Here is a 25,049-nt window from a genome sequence, read left to right as displayed (position 1 = left end):
ATTACTTTTGTCTTTTATTGAAATCCACGGAAGACACACTCTGATGCGAACCGAATCGAGGCATAGTTCATGAAGTTTGGTATGCTAACGGTGCGTCATTATCAAACACTGGTCAACAAACACGGCAGTAATATATCCCTGATAATATGAACGCATTTTGCAAAACGATTATGTATGCTTTCACTGAATTCTTTCCTTTGCAAGGATACTGGGGTATTGGAACAAGTTGGAAAAAAACTGAATTTTTGTTGATCCTCGTCGATTCCTTATCTAGTCTTTAGTCCAGAAAAAGAAGAATAATAAAGCGATGAAAAATCATGTTGTCACCAAGGGAAAGTATATATGCTAAATATACAACGTGCATCGTTGTGGCGCCATAATACTCGTAATTACTGCTACTTCAGGGAAGTTACTCCTTAAGGTGTGTGTTGTACAGATTGTTGACATAAGTGTTTCCTGTCGTAATAAGAAGCCCCACTGTATTGGTTAGCATACATTTTGAAAACACATTTTCGTGTAAAGCAGCTGATTAACATAATCAGGTGTAAATTGAAACCATGAGCGCTCCTCAGTTTTTGTTTAGGAAAGGCCTTCGAAAGGACGGCCCATTGCATTGCGATTCGTCAGAGAAAATAGTGGTTACTGTGTGTATACACAATTTATGACTGAGTAATAAAAGGTAGTATGTTCATTCAGACAAAAAGTAATGCTGTGAAAGCAGACTGACTCGCTCAAGGAAAACAGGTCAGAAACTTCATGACTGTCAGTCTGTAGAGGATATAGTGAGACAGTTTGTGGAACGTTCTAGGAACTAGTGGTATGCTCCGTACTACGTTGTAGATAGAATTACTGTTACTGGGAAATATTATCAAATGGTTCAAACGGCTCTGAGCACTATGGGACTTAACTTCTGAGGCCATCAGTCCCCTAGAACTTAGAACTACTTAAACCTAATTAACCTAAGGACAACACACACATCCATGCCCGAGACAGGATTCGAACCTGCGACCGCAGCGGTCGCGCGGTTCCAGACTGTAGCACCTAGAACCGCTCGGCCACTCCGGCCGGCGGGAAATATTATGCTTCGATTATGACGATAACACCAATACTTTCCTTGCTGCTAATGAAAGACTGTAGTCTTGTAGAAAAAAAGAACGTCCTTTTCGATGACGTCCCTTTTCTGGTAAATGCAAAGTTTTGCCAGTGACCAGGTTCCATTCCTGAAGTGCAGTTCTGGAAAGTCTGCAAAATAAGTGTCTACTACGGCCATAAAAAAACTCCTAATATGATATGTGAGTAGTGTACATGGAGAATGTTCCAACAACTTTTTCTTTCGATCGCTCTGTTTTCACCTTCACAAAGCACTTTTTTGGGCCAATGCATTGTCCTAATGGAAGATGTCTTTCATGCTATTGAAATCCACAACTTCTTCTCCCGTTTTTCATCCATTTACTACCGAAGTTTGCATAGTACACTGTCTTTGCAAAACAATTAATAACAAGATTACGCGTACCACGGAATAATTATCATAATACTTCTGGCAGATAAATATCTACTACGCTACTGTTGGTGCCCCCTCTAGGAGGAGTGGACGAACTGCGAACTCGGAAAAGCTTGGGGTAGTTTCTGCCATGCAAGGTACACATGGGTTTGTAACTGAAATAAGTATTCAGAAGTAAGAAACCCCACGCGTTTTTAAATGTGAGGATGAAAGACTGAAGGAAATCATTTATTAAAACAGTGGAAAGCAACTGGTACTGTAGGTTAATTCATAGTCTTTGAGATCGCGTATCTGTTTTTTAACAGCACCGTTTGCATTTAAGTCCAAGTTCAGTCGAATAGAAATCTGTAGAACAATTTTAATGAATTTATCGTGCAAGAAATAATTTTCTATCCTTTCATGTTCTGGAAAATGACTCATACACGTACATAAAACACTATAATTTACAAATGGAAATTAGAGAGGAGGGAGGAGGGGAGGGTACGTATGTAACGGATCAGCACAGTAGTACCCAGCCAGTTCATTCTTGAATGCTGGTGCTGAGTCCCAACAAATATCCCTCAACTAAGTTTTGCATCCGGATCGTAGCCAACTTTCTTAAATGAAAACGTTCGACGATAGACATAGCTTTTAGAAATGTCTACGAAACATGCGACTCCCTTCATCTTAAAATAATTGTCAATAAACAACCGCACGTTAGGTTTACAATGGTTGAATAAAACCATTGCAGGATCGTGGCTAACGGCGTTCTTGCCATTTAACAATATTTCCTTCTATGTCGGAGAAATTTGCCATACTTTTCAGCCCGACTGCAGAGAGACTCGCCTAATGCAGTTCAGTTAGGCAAGAAACACACAAACATCCTCAGGCATCTGTTTAAGCAATTGGAAATATTAACCAAAAGCTTGCGCTACATTTATACACTGGTGAAGTGTTTTCTCGTCAGTCCATTGCAGCTTGAATTTTTTATTTAGTTGGTGTCAAGTTCCTATGGGACCAAACTACGGAGGTTATCGGTCCCTAGGCTTACACACTACTTCACCTAACTTAAAGTAACTTACGCTAATGACAACACACACACCCATGCCCGAGGGAGGACTCGAACCTTCGACTGGGGCAGCCGCGCGAACCGTGACAAGGCGCCAGACCGCACGGGTACCCCGCGCGGCCATCTTGAAATTAGTAGAGATACTCCGATTTAAAAATAAATAAAAAATAGAATAAAACATGATTTGTGTTTCCCACTAGCGATTCTTACGTTTGGCGTAGTATGGATGAAGTAAAATGCGGTAAAACTTTTCGACTGTCACTATAGAGGAACTTCTCTATAGAAATAAGTAGTCAATTACAAACATTCAAAACCACTCATAACTGGAGACTTACCGTGCTGGATTTTCGTTTCAATCATACCAAACTAAGTATGCGGTTATTTCGTATAAGCGTTCGCGAATATAAGTCTGCGAATGCATCATTCAACTTTGTACAAGCAACCAGTTACGAAACAAACAGTGCTTACTTGCCGAGCTAACTATCGCGGCAAACTGGATTCACCAATCAATCTGCAGAGGCCTTTCAAGAGCAAGCCAATAAGTGGCGACTACTGTGAAGAGTGTTCTGTCATGTTACCGCAGACATTCGCTTGTTGCTTACGTCACAAATCCAACCTCTTATGACTTCTGTTTGCTTCTCGATGTAACATTTATTTACTTTTCCTTTCGGTTTTTGATCTGAAGACGTAGCGCGATGGTTAAGGCACTGGGCTCGCATTGGGAACAGTGGGGTTAAAAGTTTCGTCTGGTCTCCCATATTTAGGCTTTCCATGGTTTATCTAAATCGCTTATGGCTATATCTGAAATAGTTCTTTCAAATAGACCATGGGCAGTTTACTGCCCCATCCGTGTTCAGTTGGGTACTTTGCTCTCAAACCACAGTAACGGTACCTGCAACTTTTCTTCCAAGTGGGATGTTTTTGCTTGCCTTGGTGCATTTTTATCTTCAATCGCTTACTGTTGCGACTGCCTTTCTGTCCCTGGCATGTGAAAGTGAATCATTTACTGTTATGAAACGTGGGAGAATTTTATTATAATTGCAACTAAACAACGCTGAATAATTTTCAACAGTGTTCATTGGTTTTTTGGTCGATGATTACCATATGCAGTACATACTGCGCGAGAAGTGTAGTCATATCCAAAAGTTGGCGTAAAATGCGATGTGCACGCCCTACCGAGATATTTGCAATGGCTACGAGCTAGCATACTTTCAGCTGACGGTTACTAAATGCAGCATTATGAATTTTTGCAAGCTCTTACTCCTATTCGGATGTCGTTAGCGCCAATCATCTTCAGTGGATACACGAATACGCTAATGTTTAAGAGCTCGCTTCCTAATCATCGAAACCGAAGGACAAAGTCCTTAGATGTCCCGTTCTAACTCTTTTATAATGTGTGTGATTACCACAGGGAAACGATGTGCTTTATTACTGCTCGTAGTTTAGTTTTATTCGTTTTCCACGAAAATCTCGCCTCTTCAGTGGTTATACTATCAGCTCAAACAAACAAAGAAACTCAAAATCTATGGTACGTCATTAAAGAATATTAATTTCCAAAGATCATATTTTGGAACATTCAAGTTTTTTTTTTTTTAAGGCCAAGGACTAGAACGTTTCTTGTTGGTACTTAAAGAGTTTCAAATTTGTGCGCGTATATATCTGTATGAAATCAAAAGTACATAAAAGTAGTTTGTTGCTGGATTACTCATACCAAAACAAAGAAAAAAAAATATTGCGTAAATGTATGTCCGTAAAGACTTCGTTTCTGTTTTATCGTTGAAAGAAAATTTTATGTGATGTTACGGATAAAAATCGACCTGCTCAGCATAACTTTCAGATCTACAAAACGTATGCCAGGCAGTGAGAAGGACCATGTGATTGATTTGTGCATAGTGGTATCCAGCAATTTCTTGCAACGTTTAAATGAGGCCAGAGTCTATCACGACAGACGAGTAGTTGAAATATATACCGATACCAGTACTTTAAATTTTTGGAAAATTTTCAGGTTTTAATTGTTTCTGTTACATTCTGGGTACTGAATAAGACTGCCGCGATGCGATGACTGTTGACAGATCTTTGAATGAATGGAATAGGATTTCTTTTCTAATTGAGCGAGATAGCGCGCTGCTTAAGGCACTAGACTGGCATTCAGTAGCGCCGGCGTCCAGTTTCCGCTCGGTCATTGGATTTAGGCTTTTTGCACGATTAACTAGACGTATTGTGGAATTTTACGAAACTTGCAGAATATAATAATAATAATGATAATAAATCGGTGCAGTGAAAGGTGATGTGAAAGAAGCAGGAGTAACACAACTTGGCACACAAGGCAGAGTAAGTTTTAGGCGTAAAATTTATGACAAGGTAGTTGGCGTAGCAGAAAATGTCAGGAAGGCAGGAACAACTTTGTCCGCCGAGCGGAAAGAGCCCATTTCGAGAGATCGAAAGTAATATAGACACAAAGGAAAGCTAAAAGAAAATTCGGAAAATTGCCCTTTTGTAAAAACTTCACAAGTTTTTTCAGTCACAGTTTATTGGGACAAATCTTCGCCATCGCAAAGATTTTCTGCTTCACTCGACCATTCTGAAATTCATACTCAAGTGTTTGGACCAGTCTGACTATTCCTCCACCGTTCCACTCTCGAACATGACGTGTTCCGTTCAGTGCAATATCGGTACCTACACAGCCTTCCACGAAAGAATGTATATACTCTATGGAGTTCACTGTAAGACAGACAGTCAAACAACTGGGAGAGCAAGCATTACCTCTCTGAAGTTGCGGCCAGCGGCCACGATAGACTATGTAAATAGTGTGCCATCGGCAGAGGACGCGGCTTTCATCTCGGTGGCTACAATTTGGTTGCCTCTGTGGCCACAGAGCTGTCATCTGCAGTGACAGCAGGGGCAGATAGCGGGCAGGCAGTGGCCGCAGCATTACCTGCCACAAGCGGCGCGATTGATATTTGAGGTCCGCAGCGCTTCATACTGTCTAACGCTGCGTCGTATGAAACATAAACTTAACGAAACCTTCTCGAGTAACCATACAAATAACATTTTGGCATTTTAGGACGTTTGAAACTCACCTTCAGTCGTGATCATGTAGGGGGAAGAACAACGTAGCGTAAGCTGATGATCCAGGACATTATGACGGCTGCCCACCGTGAGATTGAATGCCACCTAGTGGCGTTGCAGACACTTAACGCTGTGAGGAAAGTATACAAGCAGAGCAGAGCGACGCTAAGGACCGTAAATGCCGAAATCCATTGACATAAGCGGTTTTGACAGAGGAAAGACGATTTGGAACAAGCATGGTGGAAACGGAACAGCTGGTTTGTGGTTTGCCTGTTACCGTCGTGAGCACCTAGGGAAAATGGTTGAATGACGGTGAGACTACGAGTAGACGACAAGGTGTTGGACGTGGAAGTCGCCGGTCTGGCCGCTCTTCAAAAGTAGGATGGGCAGCGGTCTGCGACTAATCCGACGACAGAGCACAAAGCAAATCCGTAGTTACACAGCAACTTTTCGCGGAAGAATATGTATACTGTTCAGATATTGCTGCTGGTATAGGCAGATGTGTGTCGGAGCACACCGTTCAGCACACATTGTTCAACATGCGCCTCCAAGGCAGGCGACTCATTCGTGTTCCCAGCGTCAACATCAGGTAAGACTGCAGTGCGCACGGGATCATCCAGACTCGACCGCACTTATTGGAAACTTGACGCCTGGTCGATTGGATCGCGATTCTTGTCACATCAGTTCATAGATTGTGACCGAATACGTCGTCTTCCAGGCGAACGGATGCTCGTATCGTGCACCATGCCACGGACGCAGGCCTGTGGCGGTAGTGTTAGGCTATGGAGGACATAATGTGTGCTTCCATGAGACCTGTGGTAGTATGCCAAGGCGTCTGGAGGGCTGTGGATTACGTAACATTATTGCGGGCTACCTGCGTCCCTTCACGCTAGATGTCTTCCACAGTTGGTATGTCATCTTCCAGCATGTTCACTCTCTGTGTCACAAGGTCAGAATCGTGCTACGTGGTTCGAGGAGCTTGGAAGCGAACTTCCGCATATTTCATTTTGATTGATATTGTTCGGCGGTTCAGTGTCTGTTAAGCACCGCATAGATCTGTTGCTATATTTTTCCCGCATGTGGTGTGCGTTTAGGAGCAACCCGCGAAGTCTGTTTAAACAGTCGAGTGTATGGTTTGGTTCAAATGGCTCTGAGCACTGTGGGACTTAACATCTGAAGCTATCAGTCCCCTAGAACTTAGAACTACTTAAACCTAACTGACCTAAGGACATCACACACATCCATGTCCGAGCCAGTATTCGAACCTACGACCGTAGCAGTCGCGCGGTTCCGGTCCGAAGCGCCTAGAACCGCTCGGCCACAATGGCCATCGTGTATGGTTTAAAAAAGCAAAAGAAATGAATATACAAATAAAGTACATTTATGCATTATCAAAGTAGTCACCTTTGACACAGTATATTTTGGCAAAACTTATAGGGTTTTAGGAAAATGGCAGCGAAAACAATTTTGGGGCTCGGATTGCAGCACGCATTAGGCATAGGACGTCCGTCGAAATGTGATGTGCAGAAATTTGAACACTGCCGCCGACTCTTCATCAGATATCCATCGCCCGTGTTGATGGTCGAAGGAAGAAGGCAAGCATCTCCGCCAGAGGTGCCAGTGAAATCTCCAGGAGTTCCCGTTCATCTTTCCTTCCAGCTTACCTACAGCTTCGTGAATGAAAGAAGTTACCAGTGCTCTTTCAAATCCCAATTTCCCCCCGACATACGCCGATTTTACGCCAGCATCTGTCGCATTTGTTCCATGTTGTCTGCCGTTATCTTTGTTGAGGGCGACTAAATGTAGCCCATCTACAACACTTTTGTACCGGACGCATTTGATCCAATGGGAAAAAATAATAAGTGCCTTTTTTGTCTCAAAAAGAAAACTCATTTTTTCTCTGCCAAGCGAGAATTCACTTTATCACCTTTACGAGGTAGATAATTGACTACAGGATTAATGGTCTATAATGATTTGCTATGCAGTATGGAGAAAAAAACTCAAATCAACGTAATTTCGTAGAAAACTGTATGTTCTGTTATTTTTGAATGAGAATAGTGTCGACCCAATTACTCAGTGCCAATAGTGCTGTTTGTATGACGTGCCCGATATACATTACTGGCCATTAAAATTGCCACACCAAGAAGAAATGCAGATGATAAACGGGTATTCATTCGACAAATATATTAAACTAGAACTGACATATGATTACATTTTCACGCAATTAGGGTGCATAGATCCTGAGAAATCACTGCCCAGAACAACCACCTCTGGCCGTAACAACGGCCTTGATACGCCTGGGCATTGAGTCAAACACAGCTGCCCATGCAGCTTTATCACGATACCATAGTTCATCAAGAGTAGTGACTGGCGTATTGTGACGAGACAGTTGCTCGGCCACCATTGACCAGACGTTTTCAATTGGTGAGAGATCTGGAGAATGTGCTGGCCAGGGCAGCAGTCGAACATTTTCTGCATCCAGAAAAGCCCGTACAGGACCTGCAACTTGCGGTCGTGCATTATCCTGCTGAAATGTAGGGTTTCGCAGGGATCGAATGAAGGGTAGAGCCACGGGCCGTAACACATCTGAAATGTAAGGTCCACTGCTGTTCAAAGTGCCGTGAATGCGAGTAAGAGGTGACCGAGACGTGTAACCAATGGCACCCCATACCATCACGCCGGGTGATACTCCACTATGGCGATGACGAATACACGCTTCCATTGTGCGTTCACCGCGATGTCGCCAAACCCGGATCCGACCATCATGATGCTGTAAACAGATCCTGGATTCATCCGAAAAAATTAAGTTTCTCTATTCGTGCACCCAGGTTCGTCGTTGAGTACACCATCGCAGGCGCTCCTGTCTGTGATGCCGCGTCAAGGGTAACCGCAGCCATGGTCTCCGAGTTGATAGTCCATGCTGCTGCAAACGTCGTCGAACTGTTCGTCCAGATGGTTGTTGTCTTGCAAACGTGCCCATCTGTTGACTCAGGGATCGAGATGTGGCTGCACGATCCGTTACAGACATTGGGATAAGATGCCTGTCATCTCGACTGCTAGTGATAGGAGGCCGTTGGGATCCTGCACGGCGTTCCGTATTACCCTCCTGAACCCACCGATTCCATATTCTGCTAACAGTCATTGGATCTCGACCAACGCGAGCAGCAATGTCGCGATACGATAAACCGCAATCGCGATAGGCTACAATCCGACCTTTATCAAAGTCGGAAACGTGATGGTACGCATTTCTCCTCCTCATACGAGGCATCACAACAACGTTTCACGAGGCAACACCGGTCAACTGCTGTTTGTGTATGAGAAATCGGTTGGAAACTTTCCTCATATCATCACGTTGTAGGTGTCGCCACCGGCGTCAACCTTGTGTGAATGCTCTGAAATGCTAATCATTTGCATATCACAGCATCTTTTTCCTATCGGTTAAATTTCGCGTCTGTAGCACGTCATCTTCGTGGTGTAGCAATTTTAATGGCCGGTAGTGTATAAGAGTTGTGATACCGTACTTGAAAATACTGCTGGCGATATGGTCATCGACACGTAATAAACCTATGAAATTTCTGTATCCTGTTGTAGCATTTCAGATATTGATTTACGCCACGAAACTTTTACTTCTAAAATACTTTGTGTGAAAATTATTCATGCAACATGTACTCATTTTTTCTGAATTATTCGCATTTTCATTTTGATTCTAATCTCTTTACATATTTTATTAATAAGAAAGAAACACAGTTCAGCATTCAAATAACTCCAGTGTTTCGAACAACAAACTTGGCACATCCACAGTTTCGTTTTCGTTTACAGTTGTTTCGGGTGGTCAATTTGCCTACTTTAGTAAATGACGAGTCTTTCGTTATCAGCCGGGCGCGGTGGCCGAGCGGTTCTGGGCGCTTCAGTCCGGAATCGCGTGACTGCTACGGTCACAGGTTCGAATCCTGCCTCGAGCATGGATGTGTGTGATGTCCTTAGTTTAGTTAGGTTTAAGTAGCTCTAAGTTCTAGGGGACTGATGACCTCAGATGATAAGTCCCATAGCGCTCAGAGCCATTTGAACCATTTCGTTATCGGAAGATACAGCTTCGTGTATCAGTATAATTTCGTTGCACCTATGAGGAAGGTTAATCTCTCTATCTATCAGAGATAGTTGTGGAATGCAACGACTTGTTTACGCAGATATATTGTCGCAATTAAACCTTCAGTTGCTGAGCGACTCCGATCTCTTCTGGTAGTCACTGGGTAACACTAGGACTTGATTGGGAGCGACTGCCCCTAACTGTCACCACCTCCGTCGTATGCATAGCATAGAAACGAACTAAGTATCCATCGATCATATATTTGTAGCCAGCAATCAGTTGGGGAGCTGCTATAGAACGATTTGAGAAACGTAATTAATGACTGCCCGTCAGATGACGTGGCATGTTGCTTTTGTAGCCTATTTCTGACAACGGTTCTGGATCACTAAAATGAAGAAAAAAAAGAACTTAGCGACTACATAAGCAGTAAAACGTGTTTACTATTCTACGGTACTTTAGAAACTGTCAGTAGTGACAAATAGTGCATCAGTTTCCGTACAACATCGAATGAGATGCTTCCCATGTACAGTTCCTATTCTGTACATCTTAAGTTGATTCCAATGCAGTTTTCTACATAGCTTCACGAAAACTGCTTATATGAAGCGTTTTCTCGATGAAAATCATAGAAGATCAAATCTAAAAGCTCTGCAACTGTTTTCTTCTTCTCGGGAAGACATGTTCGTCAAATAATAATAGTATAGTCTGGTAACAGTTTCTTAGTCATTACATGTATTGCTTTTTCTGATCGAGAATGCTTTCATCCATCGATTGGAAGTAAAAATGTGTGCATTGATGTTCTCGTGTTTAACTTGACGTGTTCAGAGCATAGGTACGCGATGAATGCAGTCTGTCGTCTAGCGCCAGGACATCGCATTAAAAATATCAGCTGTTTATCCGAAACTAGCTATTAAGTTTATTTCAGAAGTGAGTTAATTATTTGTTGAATGGCTGCACGTTCATTAGATGTCGTCGTCGTCCTCAGGTAGTGAATATTCATTGCCACATGTGGAGATGTTACGATGTAGTGGGGCATGGTTTCCTGACTACAGCTTGGACCCTTTATTTTGATTAACGTCAAAATGAAAACAGGTGTTTCGGGAAACATTTTTCTACTACTTCATCCATTTACTGCACAGTCTCTTAATGCTTTTGGGATTTAAATGCACGCTGGCGTAGAACGAACGTAACCATATCCCTTAAAGACCCAAGTCGGCGCCTTCCCTTTTCGCCCAAAACAAGCAAATCAGTTGCTGAATGCAACCTGGAATGGTATCACCTTGGAACACGCAGGTCATCCATCATACCTGGACGTCGTACCAGACCAGTTATTGTCGTAAAAACATCTCTGCGAGAAGACCCTTCATAAAGTCGTAGTGAGAAAAGTGGCTAACAGCAGATGGGGAGCTAGACCAAAGGTGCTGATAATCACAGCTGAGGCTTCTACACGGCGGAATATGTTTGCCCGGTGTGGTCCAGATCAGTGCATGCTGAAATACTCTACTCAAGCTTAAATGAAACACACTGATTAATAACCGTTTGCATGAAACCCATGCTGCACAGTAAACTGTACAAGTGATCACGAACAAATAGAAGCTTAAGTATGCCTTTGATGTACCACTTTGGCGTTTGCTGTGGACCTAGAAGACTTCATTCCCACAAGATACTTGGACTTAGTGACCCTCCAGCACAGTAGATTCCCAGTGACGAGAACCTGAGATAGAATATTTGAAGTAGCCTGAAACGTGCCAAAATGGGCGTAGTACCATTAGTGAAGGCACACCTAATTAAGTACAGCCGTATAGATTCATACGGCGACAGAAGTGACCGTGGCGAATATCAGTATATGGAACATCTCCTGACCAATCCTAGTATATGTACCGTTGTGAATTACAGTGGGGAAGCACTGGACCAGTTTTGGGTTCAAAAACTCCCCAGATAAGAACAAGGGAAGCAGATGAAAGCAAGTGTGACTAGGTCACATTTTTTATTATCTGATTTTTGTCCAAGTAGAATTAATAACATACCAGTAAACCCCTGATTCTTTGGAGAATTTCTATTCCATGTATAAAATTGATTGTATGTACTGATTGCTTTAGAAATGACTTACCGGTAGTGTGTTAAATATTTGTCGTTAAGCATGTAAGCGAGAAAAAGGTTAGAAAAGATTTGAAACTGTGCCGAAAGTTTGTTGGAAGTTGCTGCGTGCTCACATTATGAGGCACTGGATGAATATGGTGTGGATAATTTGCGCTCCATTTTAAGCGAAAGCAAGTTTCTCACGCGCCCGAATGCCTAAGCCGTCAATCTCCCGAACTATGTGTCGTTCAATGATATAAGTTTGAAGGTACATTAAGGAGTATAAATGAATACTGTCTGCAAATTGTGTTGCGAATAGAATGGGTAGTAAAGAAGTAATGTATTAAAATGTCATGCTCGATGCTGAAGTTTCACTGCATGAACAGCGAAAACGTACGTAATACGCGATTTAGTTGAAGACGTCTGCATTTTAGCTGTTTAGGGAACGTTCTGCCTTTTAAAATCATATCGTCGTAATTTTTTAAATATGTGCCGAGTAATGATTTCGTCATCCGAGGAAAGAGGAAGACATGTCTGTGTGCCACGTGGGATGAGAGAATATGATAGCCCATAAGTCTGCATGTTGACTACGCACCGTGCAAAATTAAGTGGGGCGTTGTTCTGGAGCAAAAACATTCCCTTTAACAGCTTCCTCTTCCGACGCTTTGACATGACAACTTTCTGTAACCTCTTCAGGAGATTTCGGTAGTATACACACGTGGCTGCTCTTTACGGTCGTAATCGTTTAGCACCACACCACGCACCATAGCTCTGATGATAATTGGGTATTTGAGACCGTGGCCAGTCCATAGTATTTTCCTTCATTCGATTTTTTCAGTTTGAAACAACCAACTGAAACTAGTGTGAGTGACCAGGTCAGCCACACGAATTTTTTTCACTTTGTATGTGTGTGATTTCATCTCAGATCATACAGGTCATGTCAACTCGTGGTCATGAATTTCAATGGAAAAAATACATGTTAGACCTCTATATTAAAAGTGTTAAGAAATAAAGTATTTTCGTTTTATCTTACCCCTTGAAAAATGTATTTCGTAAATAACTATTAAAACAGTAGAGAACAAGAAAGTATTAATTTTTCCACTTAAATTTTTTTTCTTGTTTGGAAAGTCACACAACGCTATCTTTCCTGTCATGTTACTTCTGATGCAATTATAAAAATTATCGTCTTTGCTCCAGCGACATGTATAACGTAAATATTTGTCACTCAAAAATATAAAAAATGCATTTTCACGAGTTTTTACGAATTATTTACTCGAAAATCCCCATCCGAAAACTTTTGAGAATTACACAAAATATTGTTCGGTTAATATGTAAGTAGTCAGTGCAAACACAGTGGGCAATATTTTTCTGTGTAAAGTATTAAAAATTTCTCAGCATTCTACATATTTCGCATCACTGAGTTTCTAGTGAAAATTTGCATGTTGGCAACTGTGTTTCCAGAGCTTTTCTGTTTATAACAAACGAGTGAGAACTTGCACATCTACCATTCTAAATTCTGGTGGAGTTTTGTTTGGTTTGAACTTTTTGTTAGATACATTGTCAGTGAGGAAACACAGTAGTAAAAGAGTGAGGCGTATGGAGTATGAAAAAAGACACAAGAAGGTGGTGTTTAAGAATGGCGAAAAACACTTCACAGTTGTTGGAAATCTGTCAAAGGTAGTGCAGAAATATCTTGGTCCTCGAGTGACAGTTTTAGCATCACATCCATTGCGCAGGAATAGCTACACTCACTACAAGAAGAAATTTAGTGGCAACCCACCTGGACGATCACAATCACACGAATGTGAAACTGAAGAAGATAGTGCAGATGTTTATATTCCAGGGTGTGAAGTTGTTGATGTGTTGAATGTTAGAATTTCTGCTGTAGCCCCTACTATATCCCCACCTAAAACGCCCGGGAAATGTAAGAAGCACAAGAAGAAAACAGAATGTAAAAAAAAGTGGAAGAAATTGAAAAAAAGTTTTACACAAACAATATCTTCAAAAGTTTGTGAAGTATATAATGTAGATGCACTTGCAGAACGTGTATGAAATGTAATGTGTGGTTTCAGAAACCCGAATACTGCTATCTCAGCAGCCATCTGTACTGAGAAGATACAATTACTGACACTGGTACCAGGTAACTACTCTAAGCAGTAGATATAGAAATACAGAGCCAATCCTTCACATTATTTGCTTTCAAAAGCTCATAAAATAAAGAATGAGAAAAGTGAAACTTCCTGGCAGATTAAAACTGTATGCCGGACTGAGACTTGAACTCGGGACCTTTGCCTATTGCGGGCAAGTGCTCAGATGGTAGAGCAAATGTCCCTTGTTCGAGTCTCAGTCTGACACACAGTTTAGTCTGCCAGGAAGTTTCATATCGACGCACACTCCGCTGTAGAGTGAAAATTTCATTTCATAATAAGAGAGGTATTTGGGCATCCACAGATTCTTACTGTGGGCATCCGTTGCAGGCTGATACGCTTTCTGCTACTCTAGAATATTACCTAAGTGTTGACAAAAAACTCCCAAATGGGCTGATGTTATTTCTGTTAGTCAAAATGGTGAAAAAGGTAGAAAGATATATGACAAGAACAATAAGAGAACTATATTTCCTAATGAAAAAGGAGAAGCTGAATTTAATAACTGGTCTCTCAAAGTTCGACTCCTTACGACCAAAATAGGTAAAATGGCAGCCAGTGAAAGAAGTATGCACATGTATTTACTGCACTAATTATAATCTTTTTTGTTTTGTCATAAGCAGTGTCACCATAAAGACGTACACAGAGATGGACCTATTGCTTTAGTGTATATGGCAAGAGCCTCAAGATAAATGCTGGTTGCAGGAGCGTGCAATGTATCCTAGTGCCGAAGTTATGACTGTTGAAGCATTACACCTTCAGGATACTGACAGTGCTGCAACCTATGCATTGTGGGAGGGAAGAGAGTTGGCAAAGAAGACAGTAGAGCCAGAGAAGTTTGTTCCAGAGGTTTGGATCATGAAAGGAATAGCTCACCATTATATCCGGAGGATTCAGAGACAGGCCTGAAGAAGTAAAATCAGCCACATCCCAGAATACTGACACATTAGTTCTTCATTTTGACTTCGCCAAGAACTGGTCTGGTGCTTTGCACAACGAAATTCAAAGTTACCACTGGCACACACCACAGGTATCAATATTCACATGTGTTGCTCACGCCCTTGGCACATTGTTTTGTTATTGTCAGTAATGATCTCATTCATGACAGTGCACATGCATGTTATGCTGTCAGCATAATCATTGATGACATAGCATCTAGAGGCCATGCATTTCCTAAACATGTGTATGTGACTGATGGTGCAGCATTTCATTTTAAAAACTGCTTTCAGCTTTATGAGTTGGTCAACACTGTAATACAGGAATTAAGAAAAAAATGGGTATCTTCAGCAACAGGTCATGGAAAAAGTGCAAGTGATGGGGTACGAGGTCTCTGTAAACATCTTGCAACAAGATTTAATCTCCAGCATGAAGCTGTTGATGCTATGAGATGCTGTTGGATTTGTACACACTATATCAGCATTGGTAACAAACATGAAACTCTTAATTCTAAATGAAAGTGCATTAAGGGAGTTCCATTTAAAAAAGAGAGAGAGTGGTCTACTGTGAAGCCTATGGGAGGAATTCAATCAAGTCACTACTGGGATTCATCCTGGGGTGGCGCGTACATTGCAACAACGGTTCTCCATGGAATGCAGCCTGTTACTGTGTGTGAAATGCAGAGACCCCAATATACATTAGAAGACTTTGTAGTGAGCCATTTAATTTCTTGTGTGTTTGACAATTAGTCATGAGCTGCATGATAGAACCATCTCCTATACGACACCTCATGGTCCTGATAATGCTTTCAACTGATTCAAAAGATCAGTGCGCAGTTCCCATTTCCCAAGTACGGCTCTTGTTGTATCATCCTTGTCTATGTGCATATTCAGCTTGGCTATATGAGTTTAATAAGGAAAATCATGACCGAAACAATAATAATTTTGTGAATAATATCATAAAAAGAAAAATGAGTATAAATATTCTACATATATCATTTTTGTTATAAAACACTTTCGAACAAAATTATGAGTAGTTTTCCCACTCACTTATAATGTTGTAAAATAATTATTTTGAATCAGAAAAACCAGTTTTGCATGACATTTACTTAAAATCAGTGATCAGTTTAAATGTTTAAGTGACTACGATTTTTTGACCTTGATAGGAGAGCCAGGTACCTAAACAGTTTCTCACATTTTGTATAGACAAGAACTGCCCACTCTGATTGTACATTCCCTAAATACAATGACCAGCTAACATACCATGAAATTTTTAGAACATTTAGGACAGGGGGTTTGGAGAAAATAATTTCTAAATAACCAAAAAATTTCAGATGCTTTCATCTTTATGAACAAATATTTTGACAGTTTAAGAATTTCATTCATAGCTGACAGTTAGCAGTCCTTCCACTTTATCATTTCTCAAGACAATTAACATCCTGTGACAATTCATATTTTCAAAACATTATTTTGAACTATGCAAAAAGTTACAAATTTTCATAGTTTATATTTAAAGAAAAAATTAAAAAAACCCTCAGAAGTGTGTGTGTATTAATAATGTCTCATAGTATTTGGAACAAAGTATTTATTGAAAATAAATTCAGATATCTATAACTTTTCATTTCTTTATTACAATCTTTCAATTTTCTCTTTTGTTAAGACAATTTCACAAACACTCTCATATAGAGAGGTCTGTAGCATTTTAACAAATCATCAGAAAATCAAAATATTGTAGTTTTGAAGAGGTATCATTTGGAACTTCAACATATATATATATACAGGGTCTACATAAAGTCAGGGAACACTTTCAATTATTAATTGCACAAGGACTAAACATTGTACAGATGTCATACATATTGCAGTTTGAAGAGAAACTCTGAAAGTTTTTTTTTTTACAAATACAGTAATCAATTTCTTGCCATACCCGTTCCAGCATGGCATCGTTGACTGTGGCAGCAGCTTCCCATATTCTCCCCCGGAGCTCTGGTACATGACGTGGTAGAGGCATTACATACACCAGATCTTTAATGTGTCTCCACAGAAAAAAGTCACACGGAGTGAGATCTGGTGATGAGGGAGGGGGGGGGGGGGGGCATTTCATGGAACAGCTGTCCCGTTCTGTAGCATGGCCGATCCATCGATGCGGCAGTTCCGTCTTCAGGTACCCATGAACTTCACAATGAAAATGGGCTGCAGGCCCATCCTGCTGAAAAATGAACGGAGAGTCCGATTGCATTTGAGGCATCAGCCATTGCTGCAACATGTCCAAGTAGGAATATCCAGTGAAAGTGCTCTTGGCGAATAAGAATGGCTCGTACAGTTTTTGATGTGACAAGACACAAAAAAACATTCACCTTTGGGGAATCACGCTCAAATTCAGTGCATTCGTGTGGATACTTTGTACCCCAGATTTGACAATTATGCCTGTTCACTTTCCCATTAGCGTGAAAAGTGGCTTCATTGCTGAAAATTAGGTGATCAACGCCCTCATTCAATTCTTGCAACTGTGAACAACGCAGAATGCTTGTCGTTGTCATTGTCATTGAGCTTCTGCACTGGCTCCAATTTGAATGGTTTCATAGACAGCTTCTGTTGCAGGACTTTCCACACAGTCATTGGAGCTATTTCGAGTTCACGGGATGCATGTCACATCGATTTCCTTGGACTTTTTATGAATGTCTCTCATACGTGCTCCACATTCACTTCACTCACACTGGGACGTCCGCTCCTCTTTACCGGGCACAAGCAACCCATTGTAATGAAATTGTTGTGCCAGTGGTAAATGGCCTTCCTTGTTGGTGGCTTCTTACTGTACTTGGTTCTAAACATCCGTTGAACAGCTGTAGCACACTTGCTTTTGTTGAACTCCAACACACAGAAAGCTCACTCCACACCTGAACTCGACATGTTTGCAACTAGCACTGACTATCGGCAAATTACCGAACTACACTGTGGCGTGCGCACACACACACACTTCACGTGTATGATTTGAGAAGAAACCACCCATGTACGTAGCCAGTAATGTAATTTTCTGCACAATATATTTACCTTATATGCAAAGAAATGGTTAAATAAGTATTTGATGGCTAGATTCAAATAATTTTTAATTAATGGATGTCATCTTACCTTTTCATTAAAACAGAATTCAGTCAGTATGCCTTTTTGTCCTTGTACACTTGGGGACTTTTACGCTTAAGTTTTGACTTCCAGTGATACATCAGCTTAATTAGTTATTTGTTAATTGAATCTGGATATTAATCAGTTTTAAATAATGAAAACAGTGGTTTCACTCTGTAGAATTAATGAATAGTCCATCCAATACTTAAAAACTACAACCAACTGAATTGATAGTTTTCATTTGGCTTCTCTCAAGGACTAGTGTCACTCAAAAAATGAATGAATTTTTCCAACAAACAACTGAATCGTGTGTTTTCATTTGGTTGTTCACATCATTAGATATTTTTCCTTTTCATCGTAATGAAAACACGTGCTTTGCTCCTATGTCCCCGAGCCCACTGTGCTTAGGTGTGCTTTGTTCCTATGTCCCCGAGCCCATTGTGCTTAGGTGGCTAAGGAAGTCCTCTGGATTAGTCTGACACATTTGCAACATTTCTCTTAATGCCATATTTCACAGGGACATGATCTGCCACTTCATTCATCATTCAGACTTGTTTGACCACACTAGAAGCATCTGCGTCATCTTAACACTGCGTCAAATGGTAGCTCACTGTTGCCCTACGCATTCACCACAGCATGGATTTTTCCAGATTGTTTCTTTTCAAATGCAGAAAATGATTTACCCCACGATACTTCACTTTATCAAAAGGCTGCACTTTTTTATTTTGTCTCCTCTTGTGATGTACTGTGTTACTGTGGCTCAGAGATTTCTTCATCTACCAAAACCGCAGACATGTAGAGACAAAGAAACAAGAAAAGTTCTTTGGGTAACTTTATTTCGTTATTTTTTTTCTCTTAAAACTATCTGTCTGTCTCTTGTAGGGTGCACTCCTCTTGCTCATTTGTATCAAAACTGGTAGCACATATTTATATTTGTTTTATCAGCTGCTGCTAGTAGTGTGCATATATGTCTTTCTTTAAATAAAATAATATAATTCTTTTACTCACAACATGCAGTTTTAGTGTCATATCAAATTAAAGAAAAATCTGAAAGTAGAGTTACTATGTTCCTATAAGCTTATTGGTAAGGCAGTTTTATTTTAGAGTAGCTCCCTAATTTTGAATTGGTATTGAAGCATTGAAATCTCCCACACATGAGTGACTAACTGGTAAAGTACATTCCCTCTTCCATCTCCTCCCTCAGCTGACAAACCAAGCGTAGTGACACAGCTCTGGACTTGCTTTCAGGAGGAGCAAGGTTAGAATCCCCTTCTGGACATATAGATTGATGTTTTCTTTGGTTTTTCCTTATCAGTCACAGTGGCTTTGGAATAGTTCCGTTTATTTGAGAAATACTGGCAGAACCTTATGAAGGTAACTAAGAAAGTCAATAAAATGTGTAGTAAAATCAAACCTATAATCTAACTGTCTGCCTGAGAACGAGTATGTTACGTATCTCTCACAGGAACTTGTGAGGGTAAAGTTAGCTACTTCTATAGTATATGAAGGTGATATTTGAAACATATTTCATCCTGATAAAATAAGAGTTACTTTTAATTTGTTTTTGCATAATTTACCAGCAGAAAACTTCTACTAAGTAAATTGTGACTAATTGACATATGTGAAGTAAAGTGATTTGTTGTAAGTTTAAATTGTTTTGGTTGTTCTGTGTTGACTCCAAGAACTGTAATGTTAACTAGCAAACATTCTTAAATGTTGTGAGATGTGGTTATCTCAACATTACCTGTGAATGTGGGCATAACTATTAGCTGTGCTTCATCAATAATGAAAGCATTTTCTGTTAAGTGTGTGATCAGTTGATTATCTTTGTGTGCTGTTTGTTACTTCAAAGTTGCAATCTTTAATTTCGTTGAAAAAAATTGTATTAATGTTGAAAGTTATAAGTTGGGTAGATTCTATGCAAGACATGAGAGAAAAAATATTGTATGTTTCAGTATATCAATGGAGGCAGCTTGGAGCAGCTTATTCAGAATTCTAGTGTGGAACTTCCTCATCTTACAAGGATGAAGCTTGCACTGGATATAGCCAGAGGAATGGAGTATCTGCACTCTCGGGGAGTTTTCCATAGGGACCTTACTTCCAAGGTCAGTCTTTCTAAATATCAGGTTCCTTAATTTTCCATAGTTACTGGTTTTAAATTAGCACTTATTGATATAGTATGAGAGTTACACTGTAATTTGCAGGGGTACTTGACAGATGAAATATTACAGACTGTTATTCAATTCAAGTGTTACTGTATTGATCAGTTTTGGCACAATTTTTTGTGTTGTTCTGTTACTAGAAACAATATTTTTTCCTTTTTTCCCATGCAAAGCAAAAGTTAATTAATTCATGCACATACATAGTAAAGGGCAGGCTTAAGATACTGTGTATGTGGTAGTATTAGGTACTCTTTCTGTCGCCAGTAACAGAAGCACTCTCTGCTGTTAGTTACCCAAAGACCTGTGATATTCTAGGCAGTGTTGTTTGTAACAACTGTGTAGTCTGTTTTTCTACACATCTGATCTACAAATAACATAATCTGCAGTCTGTTTTCACACTCATATTCGTAATTTTATGTCATTTTCAGACATTTTACACATTATTGAATTAATGAATTTTGTCAGAATTTTTTAGACGTGAAGCCCAAGCAGTACATGTTTCACTTTTAATTTAACTAAGAGTTTACTACAGTTTGGGAAGTCATAAACAGGCACAACAGAAGACTGCTAGGCATGTAAGCTTTTGGCCAAAAGGCCTTAGACAAAACACACACACACACACACACACACACACAGTGAGAGAGAGAGAGAGAGAGAGAGAGAGAGAGAGAGAGAGAGAGAGCCAGGGACAGTGGTCATGTGTGCATGTGTTGCATTTGCTGGAATGTGTGTGTGTTTGTTGTCTAATTCAGAAGACCTTTTTGGGCAAAAGCTCACTTGTCTAGCAGTCTTTCTGTTGTACCTGTCTGTGACTGAGCATCTCCACTATATGATTAGTAGCAATCTATGCTTTTCATAATATTGTCAATCTTATGAATTGTAAAGTTAATGTTAGCAATATGAGAGGAATAATAATGGGTTTTGGGTTTTTATTTCAGACAGGTATGTACCCTTATGTTGCTGACAGAAGATAAAATAGTTACAGCACACAAACTTAACATAGAATTATCATTCTTCCTAATGCCCATGTCAGCAAAGATCTGTTTAACAGTAGACATTGAACAGTTACTGGGCAGTGCAGTGTAGTTAATGAGAAGTGTGATCTTTCTATTTGTATTTCATTGTGGTGATGGAGCATGAAAGAGACATCATTCATAGTTTATTCTGCTTTGTTTTAGAATGTTCTTATAAAGAACAATGAGGAGTCAGGTGAAATGATAGCAGTTGTTGGTGACTTCGGACTTGCTGCTAAAATTCCAGATCCAATGTAAGTACTGCAGTAGTATTTTTAAACATTGTAGATCACAGCACAACTGATTTTCAGTTCTGTGAGATTGTTAAGAAAAAGTCAAAAGATTTGTCTAAAAACAAAGCTTAAAATAGATAGATATTTAATGTTCTTTTCAGTGATGGTCTGATCATGCACAGCAAATTAGGTGCCAGTAGAGAATGCACATTCTCTTCCCAGATAATTGATAAATTCCTCAGACTGAAAAATTGTTGGAACTTTTTTGCACCTTCAGTTATAGTTGATAGAAATACATCAGAGCCATAGAACAGTGGCTGCACAGTCTGCAGTACTCTAAAATTCTAATTTAAGCATTGAGATTTAAATTCTCTATTGGCATCTCATTTGCTGTACTTAACTTCGAGCATAATTCAAAGGCATGTCAAATGTTTTTGTAATCTGGTTTATTTCTTACTTTTGGACAAATCATTTCGCCAAATATTTTGTCTTTTATTATTTATTTCATTTTTATTTATTTTTTAATTTTTTGTTTTTGAGTTGTGTGTAGGAAGTGTGGTATTTCTGGCACCTCATTTATCTTTGCAGCGTCTTATCTTCTCGAAATGTCCTGAATTGAGTGCCTAATTCAAAAGGAAACCATTTTAACAGTTAAATATCACACCATTGCAACTTTTTATGCACTATCTTGTTAGACCTTAAGGGAAGTAGTTTTTGACTCTTCTTTCATTTACGTACCTAGTAGTAGCTCCACATGAAACATTTCAATTTTCCCTCAAGTCATAATTTTTTTCGTAATTACTCTGATTCATCCATTCAATTAAATATATTTTTGCTAAACTAGACCTCATGCTGGTCAGTTTGATACCTCATTTGTCCATTTCACACTCTTCGTTTTGCTGTGAAAATTTGGACAAACACACACTGTGTAATTTATAGGGAGTTGTGTTTTTGCTTCACTCAAACATTTGACCAAAAAGTGATGTGTTACACTATGAAGTGTAGATGTAAGTGGTGTTGAGGTATTGAAACTGTAGTAAACATTTGCAAGAAGTTGGAAGGCTCAAAATGTAAAAGATTAGGAAGAAAAAGCAGGTCACTAATTGTTGAGATATATGGATAACCTTGTTGTTGATCGTATTAAGAAACATCATATTCTCTGCGTGGCATTCAAAAGTTAATCTCTAGAAAGAATCCTGTGTTATCACTATCTTAAACTTGGAAGGAAATTCCAGAAAGTGTTGTGAGTTAATATTTCTTTCCTTCTGCTTTTCCCATCATTTCGTGAACACATTTTCTATAAGGTGTAAAGCAAATATCATTCCTACCTCTGAGGTGACTTCTTGTGTCTTCATACTGTTGACACCCCTGTAGTATGACACTTCATATCTCTTCTTGTAACACACACATTCAAATCATGTGAACAGGTTTACTTGATAGCATTTTATGGTCATTTATAGAAGTTCACAGTGATATTTATGAAATTATATTAATTTCATTGATGTATGCTGTAGTATTAGAATACAAGCAGTATGCATTACATGGTAACCTAATTTTTCCTTTTCAGGTGTCCATATAGATTACCAACTGTTGGTTCACCTTACTGGATGTCACCTGAATGCCTAAAAGGCCAGTGGTACAATGAAAAGTCTGATGTATTTTCATATGGTATAATCCTTTGTGAACTAATAGCCCGTGTGGAAGCAGATCCAGACATTCTTCCACGAACGGAAAATTTTGGTCTAGATTATTTAGCTTTCAGTGAAATGTGTGGTCCGTGCCCTCCAGAATTTCTAAAATTAGCATTCTCATGTTGCACAGTAAGTATTTAGTTTCATTCTACATTTTGTTGTAAACAAATGATAAAGCTTTGAATCTTGTCACCAACAAAGGTTGGATTTATTGTTGTAATTGGATGAGATGGTGTCATGTAAAGATAGGCGTTAACTGATGAAGAACTAAAAATGGAACTTCATGTATCAAAATTTTGAAGGGCGGGGGATTATAGTTAGACAGGCTGTGACTGGATGAAAGTAAGATAATGCACAGTTGAGAACATCTGACGTTTACACAATAGAAAGTCAGTCTTTCAAGAATAGTAACCTGTCTTCCTTTCTGTACTGTAACCAAAGGAGAGTTCACCTGCTACATTTCCTATCATTCTTAACTGTACTACTCATTCCACCTCTCAGTCAGGTATCTCATATTCCAGCTATACTACCTCCTTCTATCATCACTAGACAGAAGTTGTCACAGTGCTTAACAGAGTACCATCTTCAACCTCTTACTCTCTCTGACTCCTCCTCATTGATCTTTTCCCCACTTGTCCTCACAATATGTGGGTCCCCTTCAACCTGTAGTCAGAGAGCTCCCCTCTTTTCCAACCTTCACAAACCTATCTTCCTCTAGTACTGAGGCAGGAGACAACAGTACCAAATGCTAGATTGGAGTGTTTTTCTGTTTTTAAATGTGTGCATCTGTGGTATGGCAAATTTTAACTCGCTGACATTTGTGTTCATTTGTGATGTAATTGTTCTGAATTTATAATGGTAACTTACTTATACCATTTATATAATTTAATATGTCTAGCAGAAAACCATTCTGTGTATACCAGTGGTTCTTAAAGAGGTGTAGGTTTCCTTATTATCTCCTCAGGTAATTTTATTTGGAGCAAATTTTGTATCTGCTTAACATTTCAAATTGTATGGTGCACCTAATAATTTACATCATCATCATTATTATTATTATTTTGCAGTTTGAGCCAAAAAGCCGTCCATCTTTCGCAGAAATTGTTATCCGTCTTAATCGAATCATTGCTGATTATGAACTCCAGCAGAAACAGCAACAAGAACAGCAGGAAATACAAATCTTGGGCTGTGCTTCACTACCAGTAGATCGTGTCTGTGCTGCAGCACCTGCGGTAGCAGGTGCTCGAAGTGAAGAGGTTATTTCATGTGCAGGAACTGGAGCTGCTCCAGAAGAACGTGATGCTGCACAGCTGAAGAAAGGTGACCAACATTACATAATTTATTATTGTTATGGAGGCAATGAATTATGTATTGCCTCCATACCACTCTCGTGGTTGCTTACCCCAAGCCAATTTTGTTCAGATTCATGTATGACTGTATCACCACCATCACCACCACCACCACCACCAGCTGCAGCAGCAGCAGCAGAAACAAAAACTGCATCGGTGTCATATATGGAAAAAGGCTGCCTCTAGACTTTTCAGTGCATTGCAATCTTCAGCTGCAATTATCCTTGTTATCCCTTTGTGTTTTCTAATGTAATTGGTCCATATTCCATTTATCTTTTCTTACGTCTTGGATTGCACCACCAATTTGGTGGGCTGTTAGTCCCAGTCACTTCTATAGTAATTTCCAGCTTGTATCTTTCCATTGATCGCTGAGCAACCCCTAGTTTTTGAATATTTTTTAAAATTAACTCCATGACTCGCTGATGTAAGAAAAACAGCTAATACACATGGGTTGTAAACAACCTGTTCGCAGCTTATTGAAAATTTAGTTTTTAAAATTTTGTTTAGTTTACCAAAAACAGTGCTGGACATTTCTACTTGTCTGTTAATTTTTATTGACAATCAGTCATTGTTGTCAACAGGTTCTGTGATTTTGTTGTTAGTTTCTAGAGTTCCTTTATCAAAATG

General features: G+C 39.7%; 1 protein-coding gene across 1 annotated transcript in view; it reads left to right on the top strand.

Annotated features, from left to right (window-relative positions):
- Positions 1–25,049, top strand: part of LOC124604397 — a 276,626-nt gene that overhangs the window by 247,171 nt on the left and 4,406 nt on the right. The window contains exons 4-7 of the mRNA XM_047136475.1: positions 19,933–20,082; positions 21,318–21,406; positions 22,953–23,205; positions 24,141–24,393. Of these exons, the coding sequence (XP_046992431.1) occupies positions 19,933–20,082; positions 21,318–21,406; positions 22,953–23,205; positions 24,141–24,393 (745 nt within the window). The remainder of the gene's footprint in view (positions 1–19,932; positions 20,083–21,317; positions 21,407–22,952; positions 23,206–24,140; positions 24,394–25,049) is intronic.

The sequence above is a fragment of the Schistocerca americana genome, chromosome 1, assembly GCF_021461395.2.
Source record: "Schistocerca americana isolate TAMUIC-IGC-003095 chromosome 1, iqSchAmer2.1, whole genome shotgun sequence".
In the NCBI taxonomy this organism is placed as follows: Eukaryota; Metazoa; Arthropoda; class Insecta; order Orthoptera; family Acrididae; genus Schistocerca; species Schistocerca americana.
Note: the sequence above shows the minus strand (reverse complement) of the source record. Positions and strands in the feature narration are given on the sequence as shown.